This window comes from Physcomitrium patens, chromosome 1 (assembly GCF_059467195.1).
Source record: "Physcomitrium patens ecotype Gransden chromosome 1, ASM5946719v1, whole genome shotgun sequence".
Lineage (NCBI taxonomy): Eukaryota > Viridiplantae > Streptophyta > Bryopsida > Funariales > Funariaceae > Physcomitrium > Physcomitrium patens.
In genome coordinates, this window is record NC_143410.1 from 11,462,260 (window position 1) to 11,481,209 (window position 18,950).

Consider the following 18,950-nt stretch of genomic DNA (forward strand, 5'->3'; position numbering starts at 1 on the left):
TTTTAAAGAATTTTACTTGCAACAAAATAGAAAAACAATTAAATCATGCAAGCAACATTTTGTATAGACAAAAAACTCATGGATGGCCAAAGAAATAATAGGAATTAAAAATGATATGATTGGGTGGAATCTTAGAGTAACTCTAGATAGTCTCATTATCTATAATGAATTGAGTCATTAATTACAGGAATATTAGTTAAAATTCTATTTAATATTATTTGGGAGATAAAACCTTTACTTGTGTCCTTGTCATAGCTATAAGATATTATGATGAAACTTGTAACTTTCACATATATCAATCTTAAATATTAAATGTGTTTTTTTATTTTTCAAAAACCAAAAATAAAATAAAAGAAAAAAAGACTTAACTGAAATAAGTTTATTTTCATATTGAAAAAGATATTAATAATGATGTCATAAAATAGAAGTGAAAAATACATGGTAGAGTTATTTTAGTGTGTTAGATATATAAATAAAAAAATCATGTTTAAATTGCTTCAAATATTATAGTTTTTGATATGTTAAATTATTTTAAAGCTTGTTTAATTTTTTATTAAAAATATTTCATATATATATATATATATATATATATATATATATATAGATAGATAGATATAAAACGGAATATAGGACTTCTATTTTTATTAAAAGCATAAATTTCTAATCAATATTACTAAAAAAATTGTTAAATTTGAAATAAAATTTTCTTTTGATTTATTCTAAGATTTCAAAATAATGTGTAATTTCTTACAAAACATTGTGATTTTTTCTTTTAAGAAAATCATAAAATTTTGAATAAAAATAAATAAAAAATTATATGTGTGTATATATATATATATAGGTAATGTGAAATAAGTTTAAAAATTGTTTGTCACTTATTTATGAATTTTTAAATATATAACTAAAATTAATACTACCTTATTTTTTAAAAATATACTACTTTATAAATATATAACTAAAATTAATACTCAAATTTATAAATCAATAACATCAATAATTAAAATTTATAAACCTTGTAAATATACTAAATTTTACATATTTTTCTGAAAAAATATTTAAAAATTCATAAATAAGTGACAAACACTTTTTAAACTTATTTCACATTAAATTGTGGGTTATATATCTATATTTTTTGATATAGAGATATTACACTGAACATTAAAAAAAAGGCTGCAAAGTTCGAAACAAAGATATAAAAATGCAAATATATAATGCAAATATAAAATGCAAATATAATGCAAATTTTTAAATATTTTTTCAGAAAAATATTTAAATCCATCACTATTTTTCATCACATGTCACCACTTAAATATTACTATGCAATATTGCCTATATTTTCAAAAATCCATATTTGAATATTGAAAAAGTAGATAAAATCCATAAAATGATATTTTACATTTAATGTGTATAGAATTTTAAATGTTCTCCCTCTTTGCTCTAATTTAAGATGCTATATAATTATTCTTCAAACTAATCAAAAGCATCGTCTAAACTCCATTTTCTGCCAAAAAAAGAAAAAAGAAAAACAACGTCACAGTTTTATATAACCAACCTGCATGATGCAACCATTGGCCACATAGTTGCAATTGCAAAAAATCAATCCAAGCTGTAACTTAAAGGGAAGTCTGAATATTCATACCAATCTTGAACCATGCACCATTACGTGAACCCAATTGCAAAAAAGCAGCGGCGGTGTAACAGTGGCTACCTCTGCATGGATGGTCGATATCAATGCCGACAGCTGCAATAATCTAGAATGCAATCCCCGGTGCATGGAATCCCAAGTGGGCAATGTGCAGAAATGTGCCTTCTGTCGGTGCAGATTTGCAGCCTGCAAATTGGGTCGTACTCCTCCTGCTGGAAGCTGCTGTTGAACTCCAAGTCTGCAGAAGCGACTCGTTGATGCATCTGGTGGTCACAGTGGAACTACTGTTGAGGGTCGAGTGGCTGAAGAGAGGCCAAGGTGGACAGACTTGGAATGTGAGCAAAAGCTCTTCTTACGAGAGTGCCTCCTCCTTAAGCACGACTTTCTACTGCGAACGGAACGGGTGAAGCAATGGAGAGGTTAGAAGCATAGGACCCAGTGGATTCCACCAGTGTAGAGGCTCCTTACGTGAGTTACTGAAGTCTGGGATAAATCTTTGATAAATCACTGCTTGGCCGGTGTGTGCATTAGAATATCTTCACTCTGCAACATGGGCTCAATTTATCAAGTTGATCATCATGTTTTCGAGTAACAGTAGGATCGACACTAGCCTCATGCAGCATACGTTTCACTCGAGTGCTGCTTCAAGCGTTAGAAACGAATGCAACCATGTATTTCTCTGGTACATTAGTAAGGGTATGTGCTCTGGCCGGGAAATCATCATCAAACAGAAGTATATATTTCCTCTCCACACCAGATGGCAAGAAAGGACAAAATCTGTGTGAACTTGAATATGTACACCACTGTCGGCTGTGAAGTCTGGCAATGTATGTTCCTTAGTACAAGGTTGAACCTGATATTAGAGCAAATGCTCTTGCCCCTCACCTATTTCAATTCCTACAAACCTACCTCACGAAAAAATCCATCTAGCTGCTCGGACTTGGAAATAAGGCATTGTGAACACTACTGTACAAGTGAGAGCCCCAAAACGTCTAAACAAAATACAGATGTTCAGTTCGAAGGGAGTTCTCAATTCACTGTGACTCGGGATTATCATCTTGAAGCTCAAGCGCTGCCCATAATAAGGCCGTCGATTTTGGACCAACCATCTCCGGAGATAATTTCAGGACCTCTGTTAGCATGTTCGTAATCTTCCGCATGGATGGCCTTCGATTCTTGGATGCGAGGCACAGTTGGATAATCTTGCAGAGCGCAACCAGGTCATCGTGGTTGTACAATTTAAGAGAAGGGTCAACCATATACCACATCATCTTGGGATCGCTCAGATATTCATTTGCCCAGTCCACGAGATTTCCTGTTAGTTCACTGTGAGGAACGCCTCCACTAATGACCTCAAGCAACCGAATACCAAAGCTGTATATGTTGCTCTCAAAATCAGGACTGGCGATCCGAGCCCTCAGAATCATCATAACCAACTACCCTAGGAGCCAACCAACTGTGCTTTTGACGTTCGTTTCTGGCTAATGACATCTTCGACACTTCGAAATTCGCAACCTTCGCAGCGTAGTCATCAGTCAAGAAGATGGAATTCGAGTCCAAATCGAGGTGGCTCGCAGGTGGGACAAGCTCGTGGTGCATGTACGACAGCCCGTAAGCTGTCCCCATGATGATGCGCATGCGGGTGGCCCAGTCCAAATGCTCACTCTCCTTGTTGTGAAGATGATCACGCAGAGTTCCGTTGCTGGCATATTCGAAGACAAGAATCCGAGTGAACGGCTCTTCTTCAGAGCAGTATCCAACAAGGTTAACCAAGTAAGGATGTTTCATCCTCTCAAGCGCCTCAACTTTCCGGCGGAAAGACAACTCCTTCTGTGAGCTCCAGTTCTCCACAGAAACACGCATGCTCGTGGCAGCGATCTCTGTTCCATTGGAGAGAGTTCCTTTGTACACGATATTATCCAAAGACGAACCTATGATGTTGCTAAAGTCCTCGCAAGCCACCTCGACTTCCTCTCTTCTAAGGAGAGAAGCCTCAGTGTCAAACATGCGCTGCAGCTGCCCACTCATTCCTTGCTTCCACGGGCTCACAGCCGTGGATCGTCTCTTGTAACAGTAATAGGCGATTGTTGATATCGAAATTGCGATAACCAGAACAAGAGCTAAACCAAAACCTACAAGGTAGATCACGCCCTTGCTCAGTTTCTGAGAACTTGTTGGCGTGGGAGTGGACAACACATTGGGAGATCCTTGTAGCAGAAGCCTCCTCATAACATGACACCCAAAACCAACGCCCAACCGGCGGTCATGAATGGTGTTCATTCTCGCCCTCTGTAATACGCGACCAGATGCTCAAACCCCGAAAACGTATTAACCAACGAGTATCCCCACTGTGCCTTTGAAGCTTTCATCTTCTTCAATTTGTAAAGCCCTACTTCTTCCATAACCCTGGTCTAAACTTCGTTTTCCTGCCTCTCCACCCCTTTGACTCTCCCAGTCTCCCAAATGTTACAAAGTGGCTCCTCATGCTTCAAGACTGCATAACCTAAGTCACCCTAGCTACTTGATTCATGCCCTTGCACAGAACACAAGCGTCGCATTTCGGAGGACACCAATCGATGTTCGACTGTGGCTTCAATTACCAACGAGACCCCACCAGAACACTGAGTGCAGGGTTGGGCCCACACAAAAACAAAAAACAAAAACAAGCAAAGCTTGCGCCTCACGCACCTCCCTCCTCAATTCGCACAACTCCATGACATTCAGCGGCCCATTCTCGGAATTCCAGCTCACATCCTATATTACAAAAGCTATTCCTTGATTGCCCCCTTAACGCCCACTTGAACACATACCACGATTGCTCCTCCCTCGTTTATCTAGGCTAAGTTCTCTCGAACAATAATTACCAAGGGAAATGTAATGAAGCAGCTTCACGGATGAGCTCGGCCGGCGAATCACAAAACCCTACACAAGAGGAACACATTATCATGCGGCAGCTCAATGGACTCTCAGTGAGTTACACGAATCACCAGCCAAAAACCGCCAGTCCTGATTCTTCTATCTAGGATCGCGTATTTTCATGAATCTCCACGTAATGAGGGGAAAAAACACATAAAGTTGCAAATCTAACAACGAAACTGAAATAGACCATCTCTACACAATCACGCAATCAATCAAGTCTCCGAAAGCCAGAGGCACAGGCCTACAGCTAACGGACGCTCACTCAGCCATCATGTCACATACGGCAAATTCAAGACCCACCCAAGTCATCACACCTTCAATGATCGCGCGGATATCCTTCCTGGACGGGAAGGAGGTGGAGAAAAAGAACCTCCACCAAGAAGACGCAGCAGCTATACCCGCAGAAAAAAGAGATCCTACGGACAACGAGGGGGCACCCATGAAGTGGCGGCGAGCGCTGCGACGGTTGTTGCAGCTTGGGCATGAGTGGCAGCAGAATTGCATGGCAGCCATGCGGGACGAGGAGGGTCGTTGACGACGACAACGACGACTGAACCGAAAAGAGCGAGGACCGCGCGCAGGGAGCCATCAGCACCAAGGCCATTGGAGGGCGGCCCGTGGGACGAGGACCTCGCAAAAAAGCTGCAGATTAGACCCCTTTGGATGTGGCTATGGCGAGGAGGAGGAGCCGGGCAAGTAGCCATTTTCTACCTCGGCAGTACCTTCTCCTCCCCTCGTTCTACTCCGATCGCCTCTTCGTCCTCTGCTTGAGTGTGGATCCATCGCCATCGCCACCGCCAGACCTCCCCCTCCACACCTCCTTCTCCTCCTCCCCTCGCCATTTCGCCTCGTTGGCTCCGCGCATCGTTGCGAGGGAGGGGGGGGGGAGAAGTAAATTTGAACTCCCAGGGGGAGGAGAGCACGACGCCGCAGTCACGATGGCCACGTCAGCGAGAATCACGATTCGGCTGTGGATCCACAATTTCTTTTCTCTTGTTGATATGCATTTCTTCGAAGGGGGGGGGGTGTATTTTAGGATTTTTATTTTTTATTTATTTATAGGGTTTAAAATTGGACTTATTTCAAAACATTGTTGATAAATGAGAGTAAGGTGGTTCTTTGTAAAAAAAAAAATGTAAGTTTGTATTTTGTGTATTTTTTTTTTTTTTTTTTTTTTTGAGATTTTGAATTTTATTGTCTAAGTCAATATTGTATTGGTAGTAGAGAAGTTTGAATCTCATTTGTTTCTAGTTTTGAACCAATGTATTAATGAGTTCATATATGTATGCAAAGGTGTGCATTTTTTAATGTTGTGTTTCTTCATGGCATAGAATTACAAGAAGAATTATATGGGATATTTTTATCTAAAATTTAGTTTAATTTATTTTTTAAAATAAGAATACATGCATGTAATTCTCACAAACCATGTATAGATGAAACTCTTAAATAAATAAAAATTCTCTTTCTCAGTGAAACATTTATTTAAAATATTTTTCTATTATTTTAAATTATTTATAAAAGTATATTCTAAATGTAAATTAATATTGTGAGATTATAATGTGGTATTGTTTTAATAGTTTGTTTTGTATACAATGTATAGTCTTGTTTTAAATAACATAAAATACATATAATTTTAAAACTAAGCAAATATATAAACTGATAATTTTCTATGAAAAGGTAAAAAATATTTAAAAGAGAAAAAATTACTTATTATTTCAAATATATTATATAATTTTTAAAAGTCAAGTGCCATAATAGGTTAATGATTTTGAATATCATGAAATAAATTCTTGTGCATTTAAAATATGTTCAACATGTATTTGAGTATACATATATATATATATATATATATATTAGTAGACATCTGATCCGTTGGACACATTTTTATGTTGGTTTTAACACAATATGCTAGTTTTTCTACAGCATACATTTTGAGTTGTAAATATTTAGTCTGCTAAAATAGCACACCTTTTTAAAGAGGCATGGGACACATTAATTAGAGCAAGTAACTTAAGAGAAAATAAATTCTAAGAATTAGGTTATGGCTTTGATTTTATTTTGATCTTATTTATTTATTTATTCTATTGATATTTATTTTTATTTTATTTACTTTTTGCAATGGTATAATTTTTTTTATAAAAATTATAGTAAAAATAAGATAATATTTTGACAAGTTTACTTAAGTTTGGATTAGAAAAAATTAAATAGGTATTCTAACATTGTAAGATGGTGAAGTTAAAATTATGTCCTTTGGAGAGATAGATAGTATAAGCATGAATATATAGATATATCTTATCTCTATTTAAAGAGTCGAGTTAGAATCTACGAGTATATATATATATATATATATATATATACCATATTTATTATAATTGACACCAAGAAGGTAACCTTCTTATATTACAATTTTTGTGTCTAAATATATGTTTTTAAAAAATCTATTAATTTTTTTCATCACATCAATCACTTTTGCAAATGCAATGTGTACAAGGAATACCCATCTAACATGATTTTGAACTATGATAAAAACATGTTTATAAACAAAACCTACGGCTCACCATTTACAACTTTACCGAGCTAAGATGAATGCCCGGAACCAAAATATTCATCTACGTTGACGAAACCCTAATCCTTTCGAGACGGTGGCACGCTCACGCTGCTGTTGGGTCCTCGCACCGATTGTGAAGAAATTACATGGCGTCGCCTCGAATTCGCGCAATTGCACAGTAAATGTGCACTGCCGGGAAGATTCGGAGTGGAGGGTGCGCATGCTGTGGCTTCAGCGGCGTGACATTCATTCATTCGCCAGTGATTCCTCGGTTTCTTCTTGCAAGTCCACAACCCCCGGTTACTTGCTTGTTGCGATCCAGCTCACGACGTCTCTTCAGCTTTCTACCCACTTCACTTACGCTGTGAGTTTTATGCATTCGCCTTTTGGATACGCGTCAGCTCTGTTCTCGACTTCCCCCGCGCCTCTCCTCACTTGCACTGTTTGCTTGGCATCGTCTCCATCTATTGTTGGGAGTTCGCAGCCCCTCAATTCTCCGTCGCTTGTACTCGAGTACTAGTTAAGGGTTGGCAACCTCTGACCAACTCGCTTTGCAATGAATTTTCGGGTTGAAGATACTTGTGAGTGAGTTGCTCAAATTCGGACAATGGCGCCACGATTAGTTCACTTGCAGGGATTGGGTTGTAAGCCACTGTTTAGAATACCTATCCTGGAGAGGCTGCAGGGGAATCCTCTCCGGTGCAGCAGAGGCCGCTGGTTTGGGGTGTCGTTTTGTGGTTTTGCATGGAAGAGTTAGTTACGTGGAACTAGAGAATGTCCTGTTGCACTCAACCTTGAAAACATTGTACATAAAAGTTGCACGTGGTTTTAGGGTTTAGAGATGGTTTACATCGGCGTAATGGTTCTTTTGTGAGTCTCATGATTCAACGGTGATCCTTCGTCAGCCAGGTTTGCAGGCGCGAGGGCCACACCTCTTTAGAGTTTCTGCCTCGTCACCTTGTCGTTCCCCAGTGTCCTCTCAACCCAAACTTGATTTTTGTGAGCTGATAGTCTAGTAGAATCCCTGGCTTGTAGGAAGGTGCCACACTTCATTCTAGTGAGCTATGGAGCGAGCCCAAGAGCTGGAGAAATTAAAGTCAACGATGGAGGAAAAATCCACAGTTGTGGGGGATCGTGGACCTCGTCCTCACCGGTGCAACGATCGCTTGGAAGATTTTGTTCAGGTTCAATGCAGATCATGTCACGACTTCGTCTTCTACGAATAGTGTTTTTGGCATTCTTCGTTCGTGAAAATTTCGATTCTTTTCTTTTACATAGAACTTAAGAGTAGCTTTCGCCTCTAATCATTCTACACTTCCGGCATCCTTACGGCATGGTTTGAAAACTAAGGCAACTCTTTCTGGCTCGCATTGCACCGCATTGCATAACTACGATCTTGTTCAGCAATTATGAGTCTTTCACACTTCGTCTGACTTTTTTGCTTGAATGTCTCTCTGCCAGGCGTTATTTGAAGGAGATCCTAGGAAAAATCTTCCTGGGCCAGCTATATTATTTTGGAGATGCTACAAATCAAAACCAGGGTATGTCTCTAAAAACAAACCAAGAGTTTTTTTCTTTTCGAAGTTCTAGGTTGATTTTCTGTTAACATTCTGAGGCTTAATCTCTGAATCATGTGCATGTTTCTTCAACAGGGAAGAACCAACAGAACCGTTTTTCTTCCTAGAAGAAGATAAGAACGGGAAGCTTGTCCCTAAAGGGCGAAGATAGTAGTGCGGATGTTGGACCTTTTCTCTTTTCATGTTTTTCTGCCATTTTCAGAACTTGGTCGAACAACAGCTCCTTCAAGGTACGTGGGAAGAATTCCTTGGAACTTGATTTGCATTAATGTTTCCTTACGTAATCACCGTTCGCTAAAATTTGCCTCTTAAAGATGTAGATCAACCAGTTGCGTTTTCTCTGACGCATTAAGTTGTATCTAATGTAGGTCGTCAAATCCACCTTCAAAAGTTCCGCTAATTCCGTAGGAACTTCGGGATAGAGAACTTGTTGAAACTGAAGAGATTAGATCGCTATGTTGGACATATTTTTTTCATTTACTGTGGTACGATGAAAGACATGCTGCTGAAGTTTAGAACATACAATTTCGATTGTCAGTGATTATTATTTTTGTGGCCTGTAGTATTCTAGTCCAATGTAATGTGCCACGTGCAACAATTTGTTGTGGAAACTTTTTATTGAACCTTTTGAATTGTAGGAAAGCCGCTTCTCAATTTTGTTACAGTGTGTGTCTATTTTGTGCGCATTGAGACTATTGCACTCGTTCAGGCTCGCTTTTATCCATGCTCTCCACTGCGTGTTGTCTCCACACTTTGTGGTAGGATCTTTTCACGCAACACTCCCTTTTGTATGACTATCTACTTCATCAGTTTCTAGTTGTAGGGAACAGCACTAGCGTACAATACTTTGTATACAATTTTAGCAGATGCGTATCCGATAGGCCTATTTTCACCAAAATAGGGGATCGCTCCACATGATAGGCGAGTGAACACAGGTATGTGTTTTTAATAGTTGGTGTTGATTGATATAGATGAGATGGTGGTAAGAGGTTAAATGTCTCGCTCGTGTAGCTGGTAAATTAACAATATAAGGACTAGACACCTATTTTCATCAGAACCGATTCCTATCTTCGTTTCTGTTATTGAGAAGGCTTGGAATCGCAGAAGAGCGCAGCTAGGAACTACCAGCAAGAGTATCATTATATTAAGAACATGAACCCCGTGAAGTTATGCACCTGTGCGGTCTCTGCTCTGTCGAAGTCAGTGGTTGCATGATTCTGGTTAATATTTATATGTAACTATGTAAATGTTTGTCACGAATGCTTGATGATGCTGTTTATGAAGCACTTATCGCAAGTTTAGATCAGCCATTGTAGTTTACTATGCGACATGTATTTAAAAGTCCGTCAAGCTGGATTCATTTCAGTAAGATGGGTTGAGTGATATGAGGTTCTATTGGGTTGAAATTTGGAAAATGCGTTTTCTAGAGGATTTGTAGTCTTTCTTCTTACCTGCTGAAGAGAGAATCTGCCAGCAACCCCGTGAATGAATAATTGACCATGCACGTGAATGCACGCTTCACGGAGATCAATTTCCTATGGATGCGAGCGTCTAGCATATCCATCAACAGTAATAAATATGACAGGTAATAGGGGTTTTTATTCTGAAGACTTAGAAAAATTCAATCGATGATTCCAAGTGATCATAAATGATCATCTACGCAAATCGGCTGAATTTCCTATTCCACCTATTCATTATCAAGGGCTTGAAATTGAGGAAATAATAATGGTGTTAATCTGCGATCCTCCGAAGGGTATATCCTCAAGCATTTATTCGACGTTTGGTATGTACGCGCAATATTGGCTTCACGGTTACTTCATGCACTTACCGAAGAATTTCCTCAATACTGAAGATGTCTTTCGATATGAATTTTTAGTCCTTCGGCACTTTGTTTTGAAGACTGAAGCAATATTGATACCAAGAAATCTGCACGAGAGTAGTGCTTGCAATGAAATCCACATTACAGCCACGTTAGGTTCGGCAATTTCATGCTGAACATTGTTGCAGCTTTTGCTGCAAATTCTTGAAACGAAAACTTTACATCAGAATTGGTCAAACACAAAATTATCCCAGCACATACGTCATCACCAAATCAATCGGATGGACAGCTGCAAACTGCTGCACATATTTTCAACCGTCACCCTCAATTGACAAATCCCAACGCAGTAGAACCCTTGGGCCTTTCAGCACAATTCGACTTCTTACTGAAACTAGCGGAGATTGACTACACTTTCTGAGGTGTGCAAAATATTTAATTAAAAAACCATCACATTCTAACCAAAGCTTCCATACGAAACGTACTTGGCGAATTATAAGACGATAGACAGGCAACTAAAAAAATACACGTAAAACTGAACATTCATTAAAAGTTGCTAAGCCCATAACTAGACAACTGTAAATCCCCGCAAAACCTGGTTATGAAGAGACCACAGAACAGAAGTTACTCATAGGTTGAAGCTCACTAATGGACGAGATATTCAAACTCTGATAAGATACCATCGACATGAGCAAGAGAAGTCCATCCATTGGGAACACCTTATTTTGCAACTCAAAATGAAAAGAATGGGTATCAAGAAAATACATAATCCAAGTCAAGGAGTGTACATAATCCACTAAAACCATTGAAGTCAGAGTGGCCCATCCCCACCATTATTTGTACTAACTCTAACGTTTCATAAACTCCTCAAGCTCTCATGACTGTCAAAGTAAAAATGAAAAATATCTACATATTGAGAATGAATTCTAAAACCATCTGAGAAACCTGTAAAGCCTCCTACATCTAAACACCTTATTCTTTCTATTTACACATCAATACCTTATCACAATGGCACGAAACGAACCCTTTTATCCTCTCAAAATATCAGTTGATTCAATGCAGTGCTAATGCCCGTTGCCGCTTCCCAATTAATTGACATGAATGAGGTTGCACTCGAGTTGTGATGGGTCCATCCAGAGTCAGTAGCTCACCATCAACGCCGCAGCAATGATGGGCTCCAGGAGCTGGTTTTAGCCAAACTGCCCTAGCCTGTTAGCAACAATGATATGTTCATGATCATAACTTTTCTGACAGTGACCCGAAATCCAGACAGAAAGCTCGACCTATAATATCAGCATCATACTACATAAATCACTTTAGCCAACAAGATGGTGTAAAATTAGCGAGTGACAGAGGTTGCATCAAAATGGACGGCCGTCCTCACCTTACTATACTCCACAAAAGGGAGAGAAAGATGGCGCCCAAACTGCATTAATAGGAAAAAACGCATCAACTGCAAACGGCCAACGTTCCGTACTAAGAGCAAATGGACCACTCCGTCATCATGCTCTGCACGAGGAGCTAAAGATTGAGTCTTCATGCATTGGACTGTTTTGCACTCATGATTGCACATGATCACCCCCAAATATGTTCCACTACGACTCTCCCACTTATCTTCTTCATCTAAAAACCACCTTCTTGTCTTAGCCCCATACCCTTCATTGTCCAAAGAACCATCTGTAGACACATGACGAGCAGTCTGTACTGGCCTAGATACAGATTCAGGTCCCATTGCATTAAGTCCAAAGGACCGACTCCTTGTCTTGGACCTTGTGCGTGCCCATGAGGCCGGAGTTGCAGTATTGACTGTAACTGCATCCTCAGCAGGATACATTCTGCAGTAGGAATTGCATTTTTCTTTATCACTCAAACCACGTATGTAATCAGACGGCTCCATATTAGCTTCTACGATACCACCTACACTGTCACCGTTCAACCTATTTGGCATTGTAAGTCCGGGACACATAACCAAGGATCCAGTTTCCTGGGCAACGGAATCAACGCTCTTCACCACATGGTCAACATGCACTGATTCTAGGTCTGGAGGCACGGGAAGATAATGTACTTCACATTGATAATGAGATAGGCAAAGTAATCTCAGAAACCCTGCCACAAAGTAACGCAGCGGCCCACATCGGCGCTGGTATTTGGCGGATAATTCAAGCACTGCACAAAAGCCAAAAGTTCAAGAAAACGACTACTTAAGGTTCACGCTTACAAAGTGCATGATTAAAAACACCACGACGCCATGATTACTCCTAAATCCTGAATCTTCTCTGTTGCACGGATTGTACTAATCTTTCACTTAAAAAGTGATATTAAAAACGTCCGTGAAACCAGCTCACCTCCATAACAAAAACTTGATACAGGTCTAGCAGGTCCTACAGAAATAAGAGATCGCTTCATCATTTATCTTAAGTTATACACTCTTTCTAAGCAAATTTGTTTCCAGGGGCGTTGCTGTAGCTGCGCATTACAAAACTAGAACATGCACAACCCAGAAAATTTGATCTCAGATGATTGCAAACAGACGACTTAAACCAACATGATTCTGGTGATGAAATATTTTCCTTGCATACGACACTTACCATCACTCATAAAACCGTAGTAAGCCACTGTAAGACCCAAATGCACGTCATCAGTCTTATGACACTCCACTCCAATCACATCAGTCGTAATTGTGCCTCCCTGCGAAATAACCACATTCCGAAGTCAACTTCGTTCAAAACAATGATTAGGTGCTCTCCTACAACATGTCGGATCCATTTGAAGTGCAACAAGTTGGGTAAGCTTCAATGGAAAATACATGATGCGAACTGTGCTTCAAGTTGTATCATATACAAGTTTATAATCTTACTACTTTTTTAGATAGAGTTTTTAAAATGCAGGCAACACGATTTACCTTGACGATTGCAACTGCAGCAGCAGTAGGGTCGCGAATGCCAAAAACAGTCCACACAAGCGAGTTGTCAGAGCCTGCCGGAATAATGCCCAGTGGAATGGCTCTAGCAGCTTCTGCGTCATCTCTGCTTAGCAATCCATTCAGGACCTGCACATCGTGTCGTTCAGTAAATTCATTTCTGTTTCAAAAAATGAAAACAAACTTCATCCCACAAGGTGAATACTCGACTGACCAACCAATTACCTTGACTGATCACCAGGGAATCGGAACTGACACTGTTGTAAAGCAGCTTTATATTGTAATACAGCTACATCCTATCCAAACCTGGCAGTTGTTCGCCCTTAATGAACCTCATAGTATTGAAGAATACAAAGACATCTGTAAGTGAATATTATCCTGAATTCAACAATAACTCTGCATGTGGTACTCATTCAACCTAACTGGCTACACCCGTTTCGCAAACAATCACCATCTCATATTAGTTACCTAGAGGGGTCCATTGAAGTTCAATTTCATGGCATTAAAGACAAGATACACTATCTAGTTTGATATTATGAAATTGTTCAGCTCTCTTCTATCCTCGCAAGGGAGGACAGGGATGGAAGCTTCGCAGGAAAGGGATTCTATCAACTCGCACACGCGCATGATCCCACAGAAAGCGTTGACTAACTTCATGTTACTCAACTTTGCCGAAAACAACTACTTCGAATAGGTACTGGAATGGTTTTGTCTAGTATCAAAAGACACAAACTGAAATACCTCATTTAGTATACCATCACCGCCCACACAAACGATGCCTGCATTATAAGTTTGATCCATTAGTACGACAATCTGATTAACCTTCCGGAGCTCCAGTAGAACTCGCTAAAAGCCAAACACAGCAAATAAAAGTTGGTTGAGAACCAAATAAATTCTCTACAACTACCCGTGCGATTTTAGTGTAGAATGAATAATAGTACCGTCGGCACACTCCGTAAGATTAATGCTAGCTGCTAGCTCTTGGGCATGACGAGCATGTGTTGTCTCCACCACTGTAAGGGTGCACCCTGCCAACTGCCCAAAATTGGGAACCTCAGCTCTAAGCAACGAACATACTGGGTCTCCACTGACGATTAAATCATCACCCATTCCCATATGAGTATTCAATTCTTTTCACAGATGCTAGAGCAGAGCCGTGCTGAAACCACCCAAATAATGGTCAAATATGAGAGGTACAACTGACGACCACCAAGAGCTGAATCCAAACCATGAAAACCAAATTCCAGTAACAGTTGAAAGACATATTGATCCAAAATTGACACGTGAATGATATTATAGTGTCTTCGTAAGGATCTTCAAAAGCCTCCTCAGTGTAAAACACTAAAACAATCCCTCATTAACGGTAGTGCAAGAAGTCAAGTTAAAAAAGTGGACAACGCTGGTACCTCTAAGATTGGCAGCACTTTTGTCCGGAACACCTTGCTGGCCTTCCCTTTTCCGGAACGGGGATTGAGGACAACAAGCATGACAGGTCCGGGCTTGCATTTTATTGGCACTTTCATGACAACCTCCTCTTTTACAGAAGCTCCTTTCTGCTCCTTTGCAGGTAGTTTGTTGAAATTCACATGACAGTAATTGGCGAAGGCATTGACCCAATTAGCAGCTTCTTCTTGACTTGGTGCTGCAAAGTGCAAGTCATTCCGGCGTCTGCGATGCTCGCCAAGGCAACTAGGCACCCACCGTGTATGCATAAGAGGATACGAATGTATGGTAAAGCGCTCACTGCCATTGTGACATGACACCTATCAGGGCATTCCACCTTCATCTATCAATACAGCTGTTCATAAAGAAAAACACGATTTTTCCAGGCAGACGGACATAAGACGCAATATTTCAAAAGGAGAAACACTGGGCCATCTCTTCATTGTCTAACTTAATAGTCTCAAAAAGATCACCTCTACACGAAAGAAATTTGGAACAATGGAGCCACGTAACTACAAGAACCAGTCTGCACGATCACAGGCACTTTTCGCTTCAACTCGTACTCCACAATCATGGTAAAAACTGTGCGTGATTTTAAATTTTAGATTTTCATAGTAAAAAAGAAGAAGAAGAGGAAGAAGTTGGCATTAAAGAAAACCTTCGTACTAACCGCAACTATGTCATCGAGTTGAATATGACGAAGGCCCCAGTAAAAAGTCTTCGTCGTCAATCTTGCCGAAACTTCGCCAGGCGGAGCCAACCTTGACGACAGTCCTGTAATTAAAGGAGTTAAGTTACCAAGCATGGCAATCTCTCCCAAAAGGTCCGAGCCCTCATCTACTCCAACATCAATCCGTACTTCTTTGCATTTCAGAGAGCTTGAACCGTTGGTGCCTGTAGCAGGTAAATCACGTTTACCATGATTATGGAGAACGAGTTGAAAACACCCCTCTTCAAATCCTCTATAACGTGAAGTTATGACAGACTCTATCAGAAGATGTCATTTGTAATTCTAGAAGATACTCAAAATGTTCTCTACAATTATGTGTCTCAAGCATGTATGACACAGGCTACACAGAACCTTTCGTCACATATCCCACTATACAAGAGCAGCAAAAAGGATTTACCAGCTGACCCACAGGAACTCGGGGATCGACTCCCATTCTGTTTGTGTCTTCGAAAGCTCCACCCTGGAGATCGTGTAGATGTCTCCCCAAGCGCAACTGGAACTGAATGTGCTCCAAGTCCATGTCCATTGCTGTTCTCATGACTGTTCCGAGTTATATCTACCACTACCTGATTTTGATTTGATGTTCCTAAAGGATTTATTTTACGGGACAATGCACCAAGTTTCACCCAAGGAGCCCGCATTTCTGCGCATTATTGCAAAAACACAAGTATTCTGCAAAATGAACTAAGCATTGTTCTAGTTGATAAGGCCCTCTCCTATGACATGAACCCTGAACGGATGCCTTCAGTAGAGGCCATTCAATGTGTTGACCTGCAGGGCGCACAGCAAACTGATGCGGCCAAATTAATTCCACACATCTGAGGGCCACAGCAACTCCATGATATATGTCCAACCAAACTAAAGTCCCTCGTGAACTGAGTCAAAAGGCACCATTACAGTTGGGACCGCATCCGTCCTCATTTCTAGACTACATTGAATTTAGGCCAAGCCAGCAAGCCAGCCAGCATGAACAAGCATCGTCCTCAGGAGAAATTCATGTTCTTTTTCTATCTCAATAGCACTCACGAAACCCAACTTCACACTTGGCAGCACAGGGACATAAAACGAATCAAGCCAATGCCTCAAGGATCAGATGACCAAGCCTACTTCTGCCGAATCCCTATCTCGATTACATTCAAGCTAGGAGTCGAGAGGAATTTTTTGGCACTTCAACTACGAAGTCAGAACACCCCCCTGCCTTACCACAGACGCAGGAGCAACACTTAATTGCAGCAAAACGGTCATATTCACGTCTAGACAGGCGAAACTCCAATCGTGCGTAAGAATACCCTAAATCCTGAATGCAGAGAAGAAGAGCATCCTAGAACCCTAAAAACAGCAGAGCACTACAGGAGAAGGAAACACTAACTAAATGCATTTGATGGTAGAAGTGAAACCGAAGAAAATGTAGTAAAAGCAGCGGGAGAAAAAGAAAAAGAAGCAGAAGCAGCAGAACTCGACGTGCAGAAACGAATGAATCGGAGACAAACAGAGGGTACATTATGCGCAAACATGGGCGAGAAACAAGAGCGATAAGTCGGTACACAGAAATGCGCAGGAGAAACGAGCGATGTAGACTCACTTGATCGCAGCGAGTGACGAGGATGCGCAGGGAGAAGCCACCAACTGACGGGAGCAGGAGGAGAATACGGTCGGCAAGGAAGAAGACGATGCAGCGGGGAGGGGGGGGGGTTGGCGATTCCGCGGTGGCGGTGGCGATGGCGATGGGCACAGCAACGGGGCTGCAATGGCGGCAATGGGGCAGCAGCATCTTTGAGGAGTTTCAAACACCCGCCGTGATGGATGTACGATAATCATCCTCTCGTCTCATGGCATTCTTCATTCATCTTCCTAGATGTCTGTTGATTCTCCTCCCACCGTCCGCTCATTCGTTCGTGGATGTGGATGTACGAGGTCATTCTCTGGGACGCCCCGTTCATTCGTCTGCATGGATGAATGCGGAGCGATGAGAAATAAATTTGTTGAAGCGATGGGCACTAAATATTTATGGAATATGTGAGAATTGAGTTTTAGAGGGCTTTTTATTAAATAAAATAAAACAAACAGTATAAAAATAAGGAAGTTGAAATAAAATATTATTATGTATCAATTGCATGGTGAATAACACACAATGTATTTAGAGAATTGCTAGGTAGACACCCACTTCCCCTTTTATTCTCTTTATTGAGGAAGGAATTGGCTAACAATTTTTGGATGCATGAAGAGATCTAATGTTCTTTAGATTAATGCATAAACATAGATAATAATATATTTAATATACAACATGTGTGTTAATATTAGATATATTTGATACTTAATCACATTTTAAAATAAAATTATTGGTTTTTGTAAAACCACTTGCATCATAATTCATATAATTTACATATTCAAGAACGTGTATTTTTGCTAAATTGAATCATAAATTTAAATTTCATGGTAAAAATATATTGTTTAATTTTTTTTAAAAAATGCATCTATGTATTCATATGTAAACATTAACACACAATAACTTATATAAGTAAATAACAGGAAGATAAATGTGTGAGATTATTTTGTAAATGTTAATAATTCAAATTGTGAACGATTTATCATATTAAGTTGTGATTTTTGCAACTATTTAAACAAAAAGGCTCGTTTCAAGACGATCAAAAATAATAATCAAAGCTGTCATACTAAGATTACGAACAGAAAATGCTTTTAAATTTTTTTAAAATATATATTTAAAAAATAAATTATATGTGATTGTTTTTCATATGAATTGATTTATTTCAAAATATTATTATTTTTTAAAATCCATATAAAACAACATGAGAAATATTCTTGTGTTGTTGCATTAAGAATTTCCTTTATTTATAATAACACCTAAATAAATAAATACTGTATTATAATTTTTTTTGAAAATATATTTTTTATGTTAATTTATTGTTATATAATTATGTAGAGTCATGTTCAGACCTGGCATTGGAACAAATAAAATATAAATATTATAAAATAAATATCCATGTTTTTGATTATTTAGTTGCACAAGAAAAATATAAGTAAATATAAATAAATAAATAAATAAATAAATAAATGATAATATACTCTTCAAATGACTATTCTATCATAGAATAATTTTGATATAAAGATCAATTCAGGTGCAATAATACAAAGCATTTTAACTACCTTTTAACCAAGTATTGACAAGGTTCACCTTTTGTACTTCTTATCAATAAATATAAAAGGAATTGTTTGTTTAGGATTGGAATTACTTCTTTTTTTCTTTTGTTACTTGAATTTGTACACTTATAGTCTTCTAAAGTTTGACATTATATATATATATATATATATATATTCGTACCCAAGTCAATTT

At 39.2% G+C, this 18,950-nt stretch overlaps 4 protein-coding genes and 1 long non-coding RNA gene across 22 annotated transcripts; 1 reads left to right on the forward strand and 4 right to left on the reverse strand.

Moving 5' to 3' along the window:
* Positions 1-1,325: 1,325 nt before the first annotated feature.
* LOC149989867 (uncharacterized) lies at positions 1,326-1,816 on the reverse strand. The gene is made up of 2 exons (XR_016502691.1): positions 1,709-1,816; positions 1,326-1,501 (listed from the first exon to the last, which is right to left on the reverse strand). It is a non-coding gene; the product is annotated as an uncharacterized LOC149989867 (long non-coding RNA).
* Positions 1,817-2,665: 849 nt separating this feature from the next.
* On the reverse strand, positions 2,666-4,071 carry LOC149989868 (protein MALE DISCOVERER 2-like). Its single transcript, XM_090249949.1, is given in 2 exon segments — positions 2,666-3,043; positions 3,045-4,071. Coding segments are annotated over 2 exon segments (1,245 nt in total). The 5' UTR covers positions 3,926-4,071; the 3' UTR covers positions 2,666-2,679.
* A 131-nt stretch (positions 4,072-4,202) lies between these two features.
* LOC112292355 (uncharacterized) lies at positions 4,203-5,421 on the reverse strand. Of its 3 annotated transcripts, none has more exons than XM_090249951.1 (2): positions 4,865-5,421; positions 4,203-4,567 (listed from the first exon to the last, which is right to left on the reverse strand). In XM_090249951.1, exons 1-2 carry the CDS (start codon positions 5,075-5,077, stop codon positions 4,433-4,435), a joined length of 348 nt encoding a protein of 115 aa, XP_090106077.1. In that variant the 5' UTR covers positions 5,078-5,421; the 3' UTR covers positions 4,203-4,432. The 3 variants fall into 3 exon arrangements, with proteins under 3 accessions (XP_090106077.1, XP_090106076.1, XP_024396494.3); XM_090249950.1 differs by having other exon boundaries at positions 5,002-5,409; XM_024540726.3 differs by having other exon boundaries at positions 4,366-4,567; positions 4,879-5,222.
* A 1,787-nt stretch (positions 5,422-7,208) lies between these two features.
* LOC112285697 (uncharacterized) lies at positions 7,209-9,331 on the forward strand. Of its 9 annotated transcripts, none has more exons than XR_002970789.3 (5): positions 7,209-7,476; positions 8,148-8,296; positions 8,574-8,653; positions 8,765-8,919; positions 9,058-9,331. XR_002970789.3 is itself a non-coding variant. In XM_073533762.2 (4 exons), the coding sequence occupies exons 2-4, from the start codon at positions 8,177-8,179 to the stop codon at positions 8,838-8,840; spliced, it is 276 nt and encodes a 91-aa protein (XP_073389863.1). In that variant the 5' UTR covers positions 7,271-7,476; positions 8,148-8,176; the 3' UTR covers positions 8,841-9,331. The 9 variants fall into 9 exon arrangements, 2 of the variants coding, with proteins under 2 accessions (XP_073389863.1, XP_090106098.1); XR_002970786.3 differs by having other exon boundaries at positions 7,293-7,638; XR_002970798.3 differs by having other exon boundaries at positions 7,303-7,476; positions 8,132-8,296.
* A 1,912-nt stretch (positions 9,332-11,243) lies between these two features.
* Positions 11,244-17,345, reverse strand: LOC112285672 (sphingoid long-chain bases kinase 1). 8 transcript variants are annotated; one of them, XM_024526670.3, is made up of 10 exons: positions 17,181-17,345; positions 15,996-16,388; positions 15,539-15,762; positions 14,832-15,188; positions 14,367-14,460; positions 14,167-14,204; positions 13,408-13,554; positions 13,094-13,193; positions 11,890-12,671; positions 11,244-11,714 (listed from the first exon to the last, which is right to left on the reverse strand). In XM_024526670.3, the coding sequence occupies exons 2-10, from the start codon at positions 16,237-16,239 to the stop codon at positions 11,559-11,561; spliced, it is 2,142 nt and encodes a 713-aa protein (XP_024382438.1). In that variant the 5' UTR covers positions 16,240-16,388; positions 17,181-17,345; the 3' UTR covers positions 11,244-11,558. The 8 variants fall into 8 exon arrangements, with proteins under 8 accessions (XP_024382438.1, XP_090106112.1, XP_024382429.1 ...); XM_090249986.1 differs by having other exon boundaries at positions 15,996-16,369; positions 17,181-17,341; XM_024526661.3 differs by having other exon boundaries at positions 15,527-15,762; positions 15,996-16,369; positions 17,181-17,334.
* Between the last annotated feature and the right edge of the window lie 1,605 nt (positions 17,346-18,950).